This window comes from Rhinoraja longicauda, chromosome 25 (genome assembly GCF_053455715.1).
Source record: "Rhinoraja longicauda isolate Sanriku21f chromosome 25, sRhiLon1.1, whole genome shotgun sequence".
NCBI classification, from domain to species: Eukaryota; Metazoa; Chordata; class Chondrichthyes; order Rajiformes; family Arhynchobatidae; genus Rhinoraja; species Rhinoraja longicauda.
The window spans coordinates 13,737,403-13,750,763 of NC_135977.1; the positions used below are offsets into that span (position 1 = coordinate 13,737,403).

The window sequence follows — 13,361 nt, forward strand, 5'->3', positions numbered from 1 at the left end:
AGCAGAGGAACTGTGCACCGGCAGGTCCTGAAAGGTGTTGTGTTTGAGTAGGCCGGAGTCTGGTGCAGGGAACGTTTAGCAGTTGCCAGAACCGGAAGAGGATGTACCAGGAGAAAAAGAGACAATGTAAACCATGCGCTGCATATTGACACACAGCAACCTCAGACAGGGTGGGATCTGGAGTGGGCGGAGTGCCACAATTATAGTCGTGTCTGTTCTGAGTGTGAGTGGAGGCATTTGCTTTAATTGACCGTTTTTACTCTCAGACTGAAACTTCCTACAAATCTGACAGGCCTGGGAATCTTTTCCCCGACCACAAAGGTGTTGCTCAGGTGTCTTGTGTAAGGTCCTTCACAGTGAAACTGTACAGTACAATGAGGTCCAGGGATGAAGGCTGGCAGACTCTGCTTGATCAGAGGAAGGCTGGCAGATTGGGAGTGGAGGGGGGGCGGGGGGGCGTCAGTAACGACGGGGGGGGGGGGGGGCTCTTTGACAGGGAAACAGACAGCAGCACCATTCAGTGGGCAGGTGTGTGTGGGACACAGTCGATGGTGCGAAGGTTTGATTGATTCATAGAAAAACACTCCTTGAAACAGGCCCTTCAGCCCATTCACCAACCATCAATCAACCGTGTACACTAATTCTAAGTTATCCCATTTTCTCATCCATTCCCTGCACACTGGGGGCAGTTTAGAGAGGCCAATAAACAGGTGCACCTGGAAGAAACCCACGCGGTCACAGGGAGAATGTGCAAACTGCACACAGACACCACCTGAGGTTAGGATCAAACCCAGGTCTCCGGCGCTGTGAGGCAGCAGCTATACCAGACGGAGGGGAGGTTGTTTAGTTTAGTTTAGCAATACAACACGCAATACGGGCCCTTTGGCCCACCTAGCCGACCAGCGATCCCTGCACACCAACACTATCCTCGGCACACTAGCGACAATTTACAATTCTACCGAAGCCCATTAACCCGCAAACCTGTAGGTCTTTGGAATGCGGGTGGAAACCGGAGCACACGGAAAAGAACCCACGCAGGTCACGGGGGCATTATACAAAACTCCCTACAGACAGCACCCGTAGTCAGGATCAAACCTGGGTGAGGCAACAACTCTACCGCTGCACCACCGTGCGTGTAGCACTTCCTCACTAAGGTCCCCTCAAGCTCCAGCAACTTGACCGTGGATTTAGTCAGCACCTCTGATGTTAGTATTTTGGGGTTGTTGACAACTTATGCACCTGATAACATTGCTGTGAAACATTGTGTTGTAGCGACCATAGAGAATGGTCCAGGTCGTCGAACCCTCGGATTGGCCAGCGAGGTCACGTGGGAACACGACCATGGGGATTGGTCCAGGAAACGACATCGCTGATTGGCCAGCGATGTCAGGTGCGCGTTTGGCGCCCGTTTTAGCCAGTTCGGCGAAGTCTTCAAGGAAGACAGTAAGTTTATATTGGTTGTCCTGTAACTTGTTGTTTTGACTCTGTATTCGTGTATTGCGGCTGCAATAAACTTCGTCTACAACTAGCAAGTTTCGGACTCGCCATATTGGTGACCCCGAACGTGATCTGGACGATCACCAACTGAGCAGGAACCCGACGCCTCGTTGACGATGACCGAGCAGGGCACACCGGAGTCAAGCGCGGCAGGCGTTCATCTTCCGTTATTTTGGACGTACGCACCGCAAGCTTGGTTTATCCACGCCGAGGCTCAATTCCACATAAAGAAGGTGTCGGACGATGCCACGAAGTACTTCTACCTCGTCAGCGCTCTATCGCCGGACACAACCAAGCGCATGATGCGGTTTATCATAACTTCACCTGCGGAAGACAAATATGAAACCATGAAGAAGGCATTACTGCGAACCTTCGGGTTAAATAAGCATGGTGGTGCGGCAAAGCTTCTGCACCTACCGGAGCTTGGAGACCAACTGCCTTCCGTCCGCATGGCCGAAATGATGGTGCTAGCCGGTGAGCACACGGATTGCCCGATGTTTGAACAGGCATTCCGCGAGAAACTTCCCGAGGATGTCCGACTGCTGCTTACGGATTGTTCTTTTAAGGACCCCGAAGCATATGCAGCGAAAGCGGACGCGCTCATAGCGGGAAAAAACAAGGCAGGGGATTCCATCAACAAAGTCTCGACATCGGTGACCACGCCACAGCGACGGCAAGATGGCGCCACGTCTCCCGCCAATTCTCCGAAAGCCCGCCAAAAAGATCCGCACAAGCGCGGCTGGTGCTATTATCACCTACGATGGGGTAACGAATCCCGCAACTGTCGTTTGCCTTGTACCTTCGCGGGAAATGCCTCGGCCGATCGTACATAGGGGCAGTTACGATTGGCCAGAACCGGCGCCTCTATGTCCATGATCGATTCACGGACACAGAATTTTTGGTAGACACCGGAGCCATCGTCAGCATAGTGCCGCCGACCGACCTCGAAACCAGATCGGGTAAGACAGGTCCCACCCTCATCGCGGTTAATGGCAGCCCAATTCGCACTTTCGGCACACGGAAGATGTCCCTTGCGTTAGGCCTCCGCACGTACGAATGGCCATTCATCATAGCCGACGTCAAACAAGCGATCCTGGGCGCAGATTTTCTCTGGGCTTTTTCACTGGTTCCTGATGTCCGCGGTAACGACCTCCGATCCGCTGCTGAGGACGAGCACGTCGCTCCGGCAATCGCCTCCTCGCCCAGCCCTACTGTCCAGGCCGTCGTCGCGGCCCCCGACTCGTATGCTGCGATTCTGGCAGAGTTCCCAGAGCTGCTCGTCCAACGTTTTGACGCACCTTCAGCTAAGCACGGTGTGGTCCATCACATCCGCACCGAAGGCCCTCCCGTTTTCGCTCGGGCCAGGAGACTACCGCCAGACAAACTGGTGGTGGCACGGGCGGAGTTCAGGAAGATGGAGGAAATGGGAATTGTTCGTCAGTCTGACAGCCCGTGGGCCTCGCCGTTACACATGGTCTCCAAGGCATCTGGGGGGTGGAGGCCATGTGGCGATTATCGGCGTCTCAATGCTGTCACCACGGCTGATCGCTACCCCATACCGCACCTACAGGACTTTTCATCTGGACTGGAAGGAGCGGTAGTGTTTTCCAAAATCGATTTGGTGCGAGGATACCATCAGATTCCGGTGCGACCGGAGGACATACAAAAAACTGCAACTATTACTCCGTTCGGGTTGTTTGAATGGTTGCGTATGCCTTTCGGTTTAAAGAACGCGGCACAGGCTTTCCAGCGACTGATGGACCGCGTGGGCAGGGGTTTACCCTTTGTGTTTATTTATTTAGACGACATCCTGGTAGCCAGCCCCTCAGTGCAAGAACACCAGGCCCATTTGCGGACCGTGTTCCAGCGGCTCCAAGACCACGGGGTCATTATTCAACCCTCCAAATGTCAATTCGGCCTGCCTGCCCTCGATTTTCTAGGGCACAGAATTACCCCTGCCGGCGCTGCCCCTTTGCCAGAGAAGGTGGAGGCTATCCGGGCTTTCCCCAGGCCCACCACAGTAAAAGGGCTGCAGGAGTTCGTAGGCATGGTTAATTTCTACCATAGATTCGTTCCGGCAGCGGCGCGAGTCCTGCGCCCGCTTTTCCAATGCCTTGCAGGTAATCCGGTAGAGTTGTTGTGGTCCCCGACCGCAGAGTCGGCTTTTACGGCAGCTAAGGCAGCCTTGGCAGACGCCACCATGTTGGTCCATCCGAGCCCCTCCGCCCCCACGGCCCTGACGGTTGACGCCTCTGACGTGGCGGTGGGTGGAGTTCTGGAGCAGCAGGTTGGTGGCCGTTGGCAGCCTTTAGCGTTTTTCAGCCGGCAACTAAATTCGGCCGAGCTGAAATATAGCGCATTTGACCGAGAGCTTCTAGCTCTCCATTTAGCTGTAATTTCCTCGAGGGCCGCCCATTTGTGGCATTTACGGACCACAAGCCATTAACATTTGCTTTTTTGAAATTGTCTGACCCATGGTCGGCCCGCCAGCAGCGGCACCTGACTGCTATCTCAGAATTTACCACAGATGTCCGTCATATCGCGGGTAAGCTGAATGCCGTTGCTGACGCCCTGTCTAGACCTGCTTTTCCCCCTATTTCGGTGGTGGACTGCGAAGTGGATCCCCAGGAGCTTGCGGAGGCACAGCTCCTGGCGGATACCGTTTCGACGTACCAGTCCACCACTTCGGGATTGAAGTTGGCCCAGGTAGCTTGTGGGTCGGAGGGCACGAAAGTCTGGTGCGATGTTTCTCTTCCTCGCCCCAGGCCGGTAGTACCGCCCTCCCTTCAGCGCCGGGTTTTCGATGCCATTCATGGGCTGGCGCACCCGTCCATCCGCTCCACCTCTGCCTTGGTGGCAGCGAGGTTTGTCTGGCATGGCCTGCGGAAACAGGTAGCGGGGTGGGCACGTTCCTGCGTGCCCTGTCAGACCGCTAAGGTCCAGCGCCACGTCCAGCCCCCCGTACAGGATTTCGAAGTCCCGGCTTTTCATTTTTTCCACATCCACGTGGATTTGGTCGGGCCTTTGCCTTCCTCCCGGGGCTACACCCACCTCCTCACGGTGGTGGATCGGTTCACCCGGTGGCCAGAGGCTTTCCCATTGTTTGACATCTCGTCAGCGTCTTGTGCTAGGACTTTGGCCCTTCATTGGGTAGCTCGTTTCGGGGTCCCGGCAGTTATTACAACTGACAGAGGACCACAGTTCACTTCGTCCCTCTGGGCCGCGCTGGCGGAACTGTACGGGTCCAAATTACAACCCACAACTGCATATCATCCCCAGGCAAATGGTCTCGTAGAGAGGTTCCACCGCCAACTTAAGGCGTCCCTCTGTGCAAGGCTTGAAGGCCCGGACTGGGTAGACCAACTCCCTTGGGTTCTTTTGGGCATCCGGACGGCTCCTAAGCCAGATCTCGGTGCGTCGTCCGCAGAGCTGGTATATGGCTCGACCCTTCGAGTACCTGGAGATCTGTTTCCGGACACTTCAGCACTGCTCCCTACAGTCCCAGCAGCGTTAGCAGCTCTCCGGGAACGGGTGGGCTCCCTGGCTCCAGTGCCGACTTCACGTCATGGGTGTCCCATGGTACATGAACCGTCTTCCCTGAAGGACTGTGAGTTTGTTTTTTTGCGTAAAGATGCCCATCGCGCCCCGTTGCAGAGGGTCTATCAAGGGCCGTTTCGGGTTTTACGTAAGGGAACGGCTACTTTCACCTTAGACATGGGCGGCAAGAGTGAACTCGTCTTGGTGTCCCGGCTCAAACCTGCCCATTTGGACCCGGATCAACCAGTCCTGGTCGGTCAAACCCCTAGAAGAGGCCGACCTCCGTTAGTTCCGCCCAGTCCACAAACCCCCATTCCGACAGTTCCTCCGGGACCCCCAGTTTCGGCAGTTCCCCTAGGACCCCCCGTTTCGGCAGTTCCTCCAGGACCCCCCGTTCCGGTAGTTCCTCCAGAACCTCCCGTTCCGGCTGTTCCACCAAGTCCGGAACCTCCGGCTCCTGTGGTTCAGGCTGTCCCTCTCCGTACTCGTTATGGTCGCGAAATCCGGCTCCCTGCTAGGTTCCGCACCTCGGGTTCTGGGGGGGGTCATGTAGCGACCATAGAGAATGGTCCAGGTCGTCGAACCCTCGGATTGGCCAGCGAGGTCACGTGGGAACGTGACCATGGGGATTGGTCCAGGAAACGACATCGCTGATTGGCCAGCGATGTCAGGTGCGCGTTTGGCGCCCGTTTTAGCCAGTTCGGCGAAGTCTTCAAGGAAGACAGTAAGTTTATATTGGTTGTCCTGTAACTTGTTGTTTTGACTCTGTATTCGTGTATTGCGGCTGCAATAAACTTCGTCTACAACTAGCAAGTTTCGGACTCGCCATAGTGTGATGTTTCCACTTTGCATTGTTGCGTAAACTCAAACCTTTGCTGTTGCTGAAATCTCAGAGTTTACATTGGACCTACGCCCAGTTAATTGAAAGTCCTTCTCCACAAATGATGCAAGGCCTGAGCACAGGCATGTCATATTTATGTATTAATTGAGTGCGTTGTTCATTAATTGTGATAGCTAATTAATCGATTGTGTTGATTACAAAATATACGGGAGTATTGCTTAATGGTGAAGCTTCGTGTAAAACTACATGTTCACAATCTGATGACATGGGCTGAACTAATGGGAAGATTGCTGATCCATCAAAACTGTTCCCATCACGAGATCACGATGTCTTCTATCGAACACCACTCCTGCTTCTCGTAATGCCATCATTCCAAGGTACCATTAGTTAATTCACAAAGAATTTAGCCGGAAGCCTCCTCCAGTTTATTTGTCAACTGCCTTAAATCTCCGCCCTCGAGCTCCAATAATCCTTTCACTGCCATTTTCTGAACTAAGGACAGAAGGTCGTAAGGAATAGGAGTAGAATTAGGCCATTCGGCCCATCAAGTCTACTCTGCCATTCAATCATGGGTGATCTACCTCTCCCTCCTAACCCCATTCTCCTGCCTTCTCCCCAGAGAAGGTTTTAAGGTGAGGGGCAAATTTTAAATCAGATGGGGCGTTTTTTTTACACAAAGGATGATGAGTGCCTGGAACACAGGCCGGGAGAAGTGATGGTGGAGGCGGATATGATAATGGCTTTTAAAAGACTTTGGGATAGGCATATGGATATGCAGGGAACGGAGGGATATGGATTATGTGCGGGCAGATAAGAGTTTGTCTTGACATCATGTTCGGCACAGACATTGTGGGACAAAGGGCCAGCTTCTGAGCTGTACTACTCCATGTTCTATGTGTTCTGGGTAGCTGTATGTTTAGGTTTGGGCTTTGATTGGAAGAAGTGAGCACCCACTTCTCCCTCTCACTGAATTCGTAGAGAGTCACCAGACGGATAGCGCAGAAACAGGCCCTTCAGCCTGCTATGAATGTGCTGATCATTTTGCCCACTTACAGTAATCCCATTTGCCCTCTTTAGGACTGTATCCGTCTGTGTGTTGCATTATTTATATGCCTGTCTTAATGCCTCCTAAATGCAGCAATTGTATGTGATTCCACAATCTGATAGTGGTTCCAGAAATCAACCAGTCCCAGAGTGGAATCTTTCCCTTCTAATCCCCTACCCCTACCATGAGGAAACGATTCTGGCCATTTACCCTGTCTACGTCTCTCTCATGTACTAATCTTAAATCCGGGCTTAGTCACAGGTTGGAATAACTCAAGGGGAGATTGAATGAATGGAGCAGGGGTCACATTCTCAGTAACGGAGGGAGAGAGAAAACAGGGAACTACGGAGCTGTGAGCCTAACTCTAGTTGTAGGAGGAATGGTGGAATCTGTAACAGAGTCGCAGACCTGTACAGTCACAGAGCCTGGGTAAATGCACTCTCACAGCGAAACCACACCCTCACTCTTAGTGAAACCACCCCCTCACTCACACACTTGCCTCACCCTCACACTGACACTACACCCTCACACTCCACCCTCACTCTCACACTACACCTTCACTCTCACAGTAAACCCTCACTCACACTATACCCTCACTCTCACACTAACTCTGACCTCACCCTCACTCTCACCCTAACACTCCACCCTCACTCTCACACTAACACTACACTCTCACTCTCACACTGACCTCACCCTCACTCTCACACTGACCTCACCCTCACTCTCACACTGACACTACACCCTCACTCTCACACTGACCTCACCCTCACTCTCACACTGACCTCACCCTCACTCTCACACTGACACTCCACCCTCACTCTCACACTCAACCCTCAGTCTCACACTGACCTCACTCTCACATTAACACTCCACCCTCACTCTCACACTAAACCCTCACTTTCAGTGATACCACACCCTCACTCTCACCATCTCACTCAACCTGCACCCTCACCATTACACAGGGTGTAATAAAGCGCTCTTCCTTATCACCGTGACAATCCTTCACTCCCCCAGTATGATATTACATTGCCTGATTACGGTGATACCACACCTCCACACTCACTGTCCCACAATGATACTAAAACCCCCGGTTTCACGCTGTAATATTACTCACTCTCGCACAGTGATATTACTTCTTCTCACTCCCCCTTGTAATATTACGGCCTCTCCCTCTCTTTCTCTCTCTTGACGATAACACTCTCACTCTCTGACAGTGGGTTGAAAGCCTCCCACAATGATCAACACACCCCTCTGCCATCACAGGCCTGTGAGGTTTCAGTAGAGGTCCACTTACCGGCCACCAACTCATGCTCCTGCCCGCGAGGAAGAAGCCTCCAACCGTGCCTCGGTTACTCTGCATCATCGCCTGTGGAAGCAGGGACACGAGTGACTTAGTGTCGAGCGCACTTGTCCACAAGTTGCATCACTTCACGTTTTTGTTTACATTTGTACATTGATTTAACTTTGAGGAAACTTCAGTAGTTTGACATCCTGGGCCACACTGTCCAGGGTTAGTTGTATAATAGTATATTTGGTATTGAAGTATATTTGTTTGACTTGTATCATGGTGGTGTTAAAGTTTGCTTCTTCTTCAAACAGACAACACACGATGGGTTAGGTAGACCAACACAAGCTTTACTATATCAGCCGGTGGGAGTGTCGGGGGTACACGAGTCAAGTAAGCAACAAGCACTTGACTCTCCCGAGCTATCACTCCAAAGAACAAAGACTGGACAAGATGTTTTATACTGTATAGATCAAAAAGACGCATTTCTAAAGGCCTTAGTCATGGTCCCAAAGTGCTGTAGTCAATTAGCACCTTCCCGCCAGGTCTGAGATTGTCTCTCTTATCAGTTAGCACTACTGTATAGATCAAAGAGCAATGAGTTGATAGGTACATCGTGAAGAACAGGGAAGATACATTCCTAAAGGCATTAGTCCTGGTCCCAATATGCTGTAGTCAGTTAGCACCTTCCCACTAGAGAAAGCCTGCTAAAGGAGAAAAAAATACAAAAGCATTTAACCCTTTCAGTGGGTTTTGTTTTATAGACAATAGACAATAGGTGCAGGAGTAGGCCATTCGGCCCTTCATGCCAGCACCACCATTCATTGTAATCATGGCTGATCATTCTCAATCAGTACCCCGTTCCTGCCTTCTCCCCATACCCCCTGACTCCGCTATCCTTAAGAGCTCTATCCAGCTCTCTCTTGAATGCATTCAGAGAATTGGCCTCCACTGCCTTCTGAGGCAGAGAATTCCACAGATTTACAACTCTCTGACTGAAAAAGATTTTCCTCATCTCAGTACTCCAGGTGCGGTCTCACTAGGGCCCTGTATATCTGCAAAAGGACCTCTTTGCTCCTATACTCAACTCCTCTTGTTATGAAGGCCAACATTCCATTGGCTTTCCTCACTGCCTGCTGTACCTGCATGCTTCCTTTCAGTGACTGATGCACTAGGACACCCAGATCTCATTGTACGTCCCCTTTTCCTAACTTGACACCATTCACATAATAATCTGCCTTCCTATTCTTACCACCAAAGTGGATAACCTCACACTTATCCACATTAAACTGCATCTGCCACTCACACAACCTGTCCAAGTCACCCTTTTGATTTAATTCATACTGTACATATTATTGTAAAAGAATTGAATAAATTATTTCTGGTTAAAAAACCTGTCCAGGGTGTTCCTGTGGTTTGGGCTTGTCTCCGGAAACCGTGGACTAACACCTGCAGTTCAATGTTGGGAGGGAGCTTTGGCAAATGTGAAACCAACCTTCACCCCCCCACACCCCCACCCCACCCCACCCCTTAAGATTAATCTGTCAGTGCAGTTCTTGCTCGACCTAAATTTCATTGCTGGGTTTCGACACATGAAATGCCATATATTACACTCGGTTACAGTGGACAATCGTCAATAACGGTCACCGGCACCCCCATGGTCCGTTATAATGAGGGTTTACTGTGTATACACAGTGAATGGTAAAACTAGGAAGTACTGAGGCACAGAGGAAACTTTGTGGTCATATCCAAGGATTACTGGTGGATAAGGTGTTGAAGAAGTGATATGGGAGGCGTGCCTTTATTAGCTGGGGAATAGAATATACAAGCAAGGTGATTATGGTACATTCAAGAGCAGATACTACAGATTGGCCCCATTATTTAAAGAGGGAAAGACTAAATGGGAACTTTAAGATTAATTAGCCCGACATCAGCAGCTGTGAATGCTTGAAGCTATTATCACAGAAGTGATAACAAGGCACTGGGACAATAACAAGTTGGGCTGATTCAACATGGAAGCAAAATAATATTCGACAAACATGTAATAATTTTTTGAGATTGTAACTGAGAATAAATAAAGAAGAGCCAGTAGATGTGGTATTTTTGGATTTATAAGGTGCTCCACGGAAGTTATTAAACAGAACTGGAGTGCTTGTGATTATGAGTAGTGTTTTGGCATGGACAAGGATTGCTTAATGAATAAAAGGCAAAAGATAGCAATAAACAGATTATTTTCAGTTCAGGAAGTTGTGACTGGTGGGTGCTGCATGGTTTGGTGCTGGGGTTCCAGCCATTCACAATCTTTGTGGTGATTGAGAAGAGAATATCCAAGTTTGCTGATGATACAAGACTCAATAGACAATAGACAATGGGTGCAGGAGTAGGCCATTCGGCCCTTCGAGCCAGCACCACCATTCAATGTGATTATGGCTGATCATTCTCAATCAGTACCCCGTTCCTGCCTTCTCCCCATACCACCTGACTCCGCTATCCTTAAGAGCTCTATCTAGCTCTCTCTTGAATGCATTCAGAGAATTGGCCTCCACTGTCTTCTGAGGCAGAGAATTCCACAGATTAACAACACTCCGTTCTAAATGGCCTACCCCTTATTCTTAAACTGTGGCCCCTGGTTCTGGACCCCCCCACATTGGGAACATGTCTCCTGCCTCTAACATATCCAACCCCTTAATAATCTTATATGTTTCGATAAGACTCGGTGGGTGTTGGCCCGTACAGAGGATTTAGAGGGATTCAGGGGGATGTAGAATGGCCGTTGAATTAGGACATAATAGATGGAGTATAATGGCATAGGACTGAAAGATAAATATGGGAGTGGGAAGGCGAGTTAAAATAATTAGCAACCAGGAGATCCGGTAAACCTTGGCAGATCAAGCGTGTCTTTGGGTAAAACTGTCGTCTAGTCTACATCCATCTCGCTGATATAAAGGAGGCCATATTGGGTGCACAGAATGCAGTTAATAGGGAGAGAGTAGGTGCTCTCTCTCACCAGAATGGGCTGTGGGGGTCCCTGAAAAGGATGTGACGTAGGAGGTATTGGGACAGGTGTTACATCTGCAGTTGCAGGGGAAAATACTTGGGGAGGGGGTGGTTTGGGTGAGGAGAGATAAGTGAACCAAGGAGTCGCAACTCACGAAGGCGCAGTCCTTGCTGAAGGTGGAAAAGGGTGGGGATGTGACATGGTGGGATCACGTTGGAGGTAACAAAAATGTTAGAGGATGATGTGTTAATGCAGAGGCTGGTGGAATGAAAGATAAGTACCATAGGAACTCTACCCTTCTTCCATCAGAGTGGAGGGGGAGCGAGAGCAGAACTATGGGATACAGAGGAGATGCGGGTGAGGGACCCATCCATTACATCGGGGGGGAAACCACGTTCACTAAAGAAAGACAACATCTCAGATGTCCTAGAATGGAAAGCCTCATCTTGGGAGCAGATGGAGAGGGAGAAATCTTGGGAGCAGATGGAGATGGAGCAGGTGGAGATGGAGAAATTGAGAGTAGGGGATGCTGTCGTAGCAAGAGGCATGGTGGAAGGAGATGTAGTGCAGAAAATTGTCAGACTGTGTGTTTATAGTAGACATCAGGAGAGAGGTGTCAGAGATAGTCCAAATAAATTTGTGGGCAGGGTGGAAGTTAGTGGTAAAGTTAATGAAATCAACGAGTTCTACAATGAGTTTCGAGAGGACACTTCATCTGCTGTCCTTGAGTGGGGCCAGTCACAGGAGTAAGTTGAACCTCCCTGGTGCAACCTTTCAGAAACTGATTTCAGTAACCATTCAGTAGCAATTTCTCCAGTATTGGGAAGAGAGTTGCTAATGTATCGAATGCTGTTGTTTGCAAAGGTCACACCTGCTGGGTTAAGTGGTAACAGCTGTGAGAACACTTGTGTGCGGTGCGTGACGCTGAAACTGTCAACACTCCTGACATCCTCATCGCTGATGCCCTCGGTCTTAACGCCCCGTTCTCAAACAGGGTGAGTGGCTTCAACACAATTAAAACAGCTCAGCCAGCCTCTGGTTAACACACTGGGGACCTGTTCCAATCCCACCACAGCAGCTGGGAAATTTAATATCAGCTAATATACAATCATCAACTATTGACCTCCCTAAAATGACATAGGTGTGCTCCACCTTCCTCCCAAGTCCAAAAGACATGCAAGTTGTTTGATCAATGGTGGTTGTAAATTGTCCCACGTGTATGTATGGCAGAATTGATCAAAGGGTGAGGAGAATGGGTTGCAGGGAAATGGGATTGGTCCAATGAGGCTAGCATAGATCCAATGGCTTTCTGTGTTTTCTCCAATTAAAATGGGATTAACGTGGATGAAGGTGTTTGATTGTTGCTTCGACCCGATGGTCTGAAAGGCCTGTTTACGTGCTGTGTGACTCTAAGACTTTATTGTATCAATCTCTTTGAGTGGATTGTGCAAGAGCTTGGTTTGTGTTTCAAACTGCAGTCAGTATTGACCTCTAGTGGTTGTTTAGGGAAGGTGCAGTGAAGTCGACCTCTGAAGAGCAGGAGTTTAAATGTCAGGATCACCCTGGAATTCAAGGACAATTGGCAGTTTTCCTTCTTTCCTTTTTTTGTCTCTTCCACTTTCTATTGCAGCTCAGTGGAAGCTTATTCCCACTCTCTTGTTCGGAAGTACCATTGCCAGGGCACTCGCTCCTGCAGATCCGGACATGGGCAGCCGCCTGTTTTGCTGATGCCATTATGCCTGTCTTCACTAGTCCATCTCCCACATGTTTCCACTAGTGGGAGAGTCTAGGACCAGAGGTCAGAGCCTCAAAATTAAAGGACGTTCCTTTAGGAAAGGAGATGAGAAGGAATTTCTTTAATCAGAGGGTGGTGAATCTGTGGAATTTGCAACAGAAGGCTGTGGAGGCCAAGTCAATGGATATTTTTAAAGCAGAGATAGATATATTCTTGATTAGTACGGGTGTCAGAGGTTATGGGGAGAAGACAGGAGAATGGGATTAGAGGGTGGGATAGATCAGCCATGATTGAATGGCAGAGTAGACTTGATAATGGCCTAATTCTGCTATTACTTATGACCCGCTGAGTTACTCCAGCACTTTGTGTCCTTTTGTATAAACCAGTGTTTTCAATTCCTTGTTTGGACATATGCAAAGCAGG

The 13,361-nt window shown here is 49.8% G+C and overlaps 1 protein-coding gene across 1 annotated transcript in view; it reads right to left on the minus strand.

Annotated features, from left to right (window-relative positions):
* The window catches only part of LOC144605761 (sodium/glucose cotransporter 1-like), a 36,628-nt gene extending 28,327 nt beyond the window's left edge, over nucleotides 1-8,301 (minus strand). The window contains exon 1 of the mRNA XM_078421284.1: nucleotides 8,215-8,301. Within this exon, the coding sequence (XP_078277410.1) occupies nucleotides 8,215-8,283 (69 nt within the window). The 5' untranslated portion in view covers nucleotides 8,284-8,301. The remainder of the gene's footprint in view (nucleotides 1-8,214) is intronic.
* Nucleotides 8,302-13,361: the final 5,060 nt, after the last annotated feature.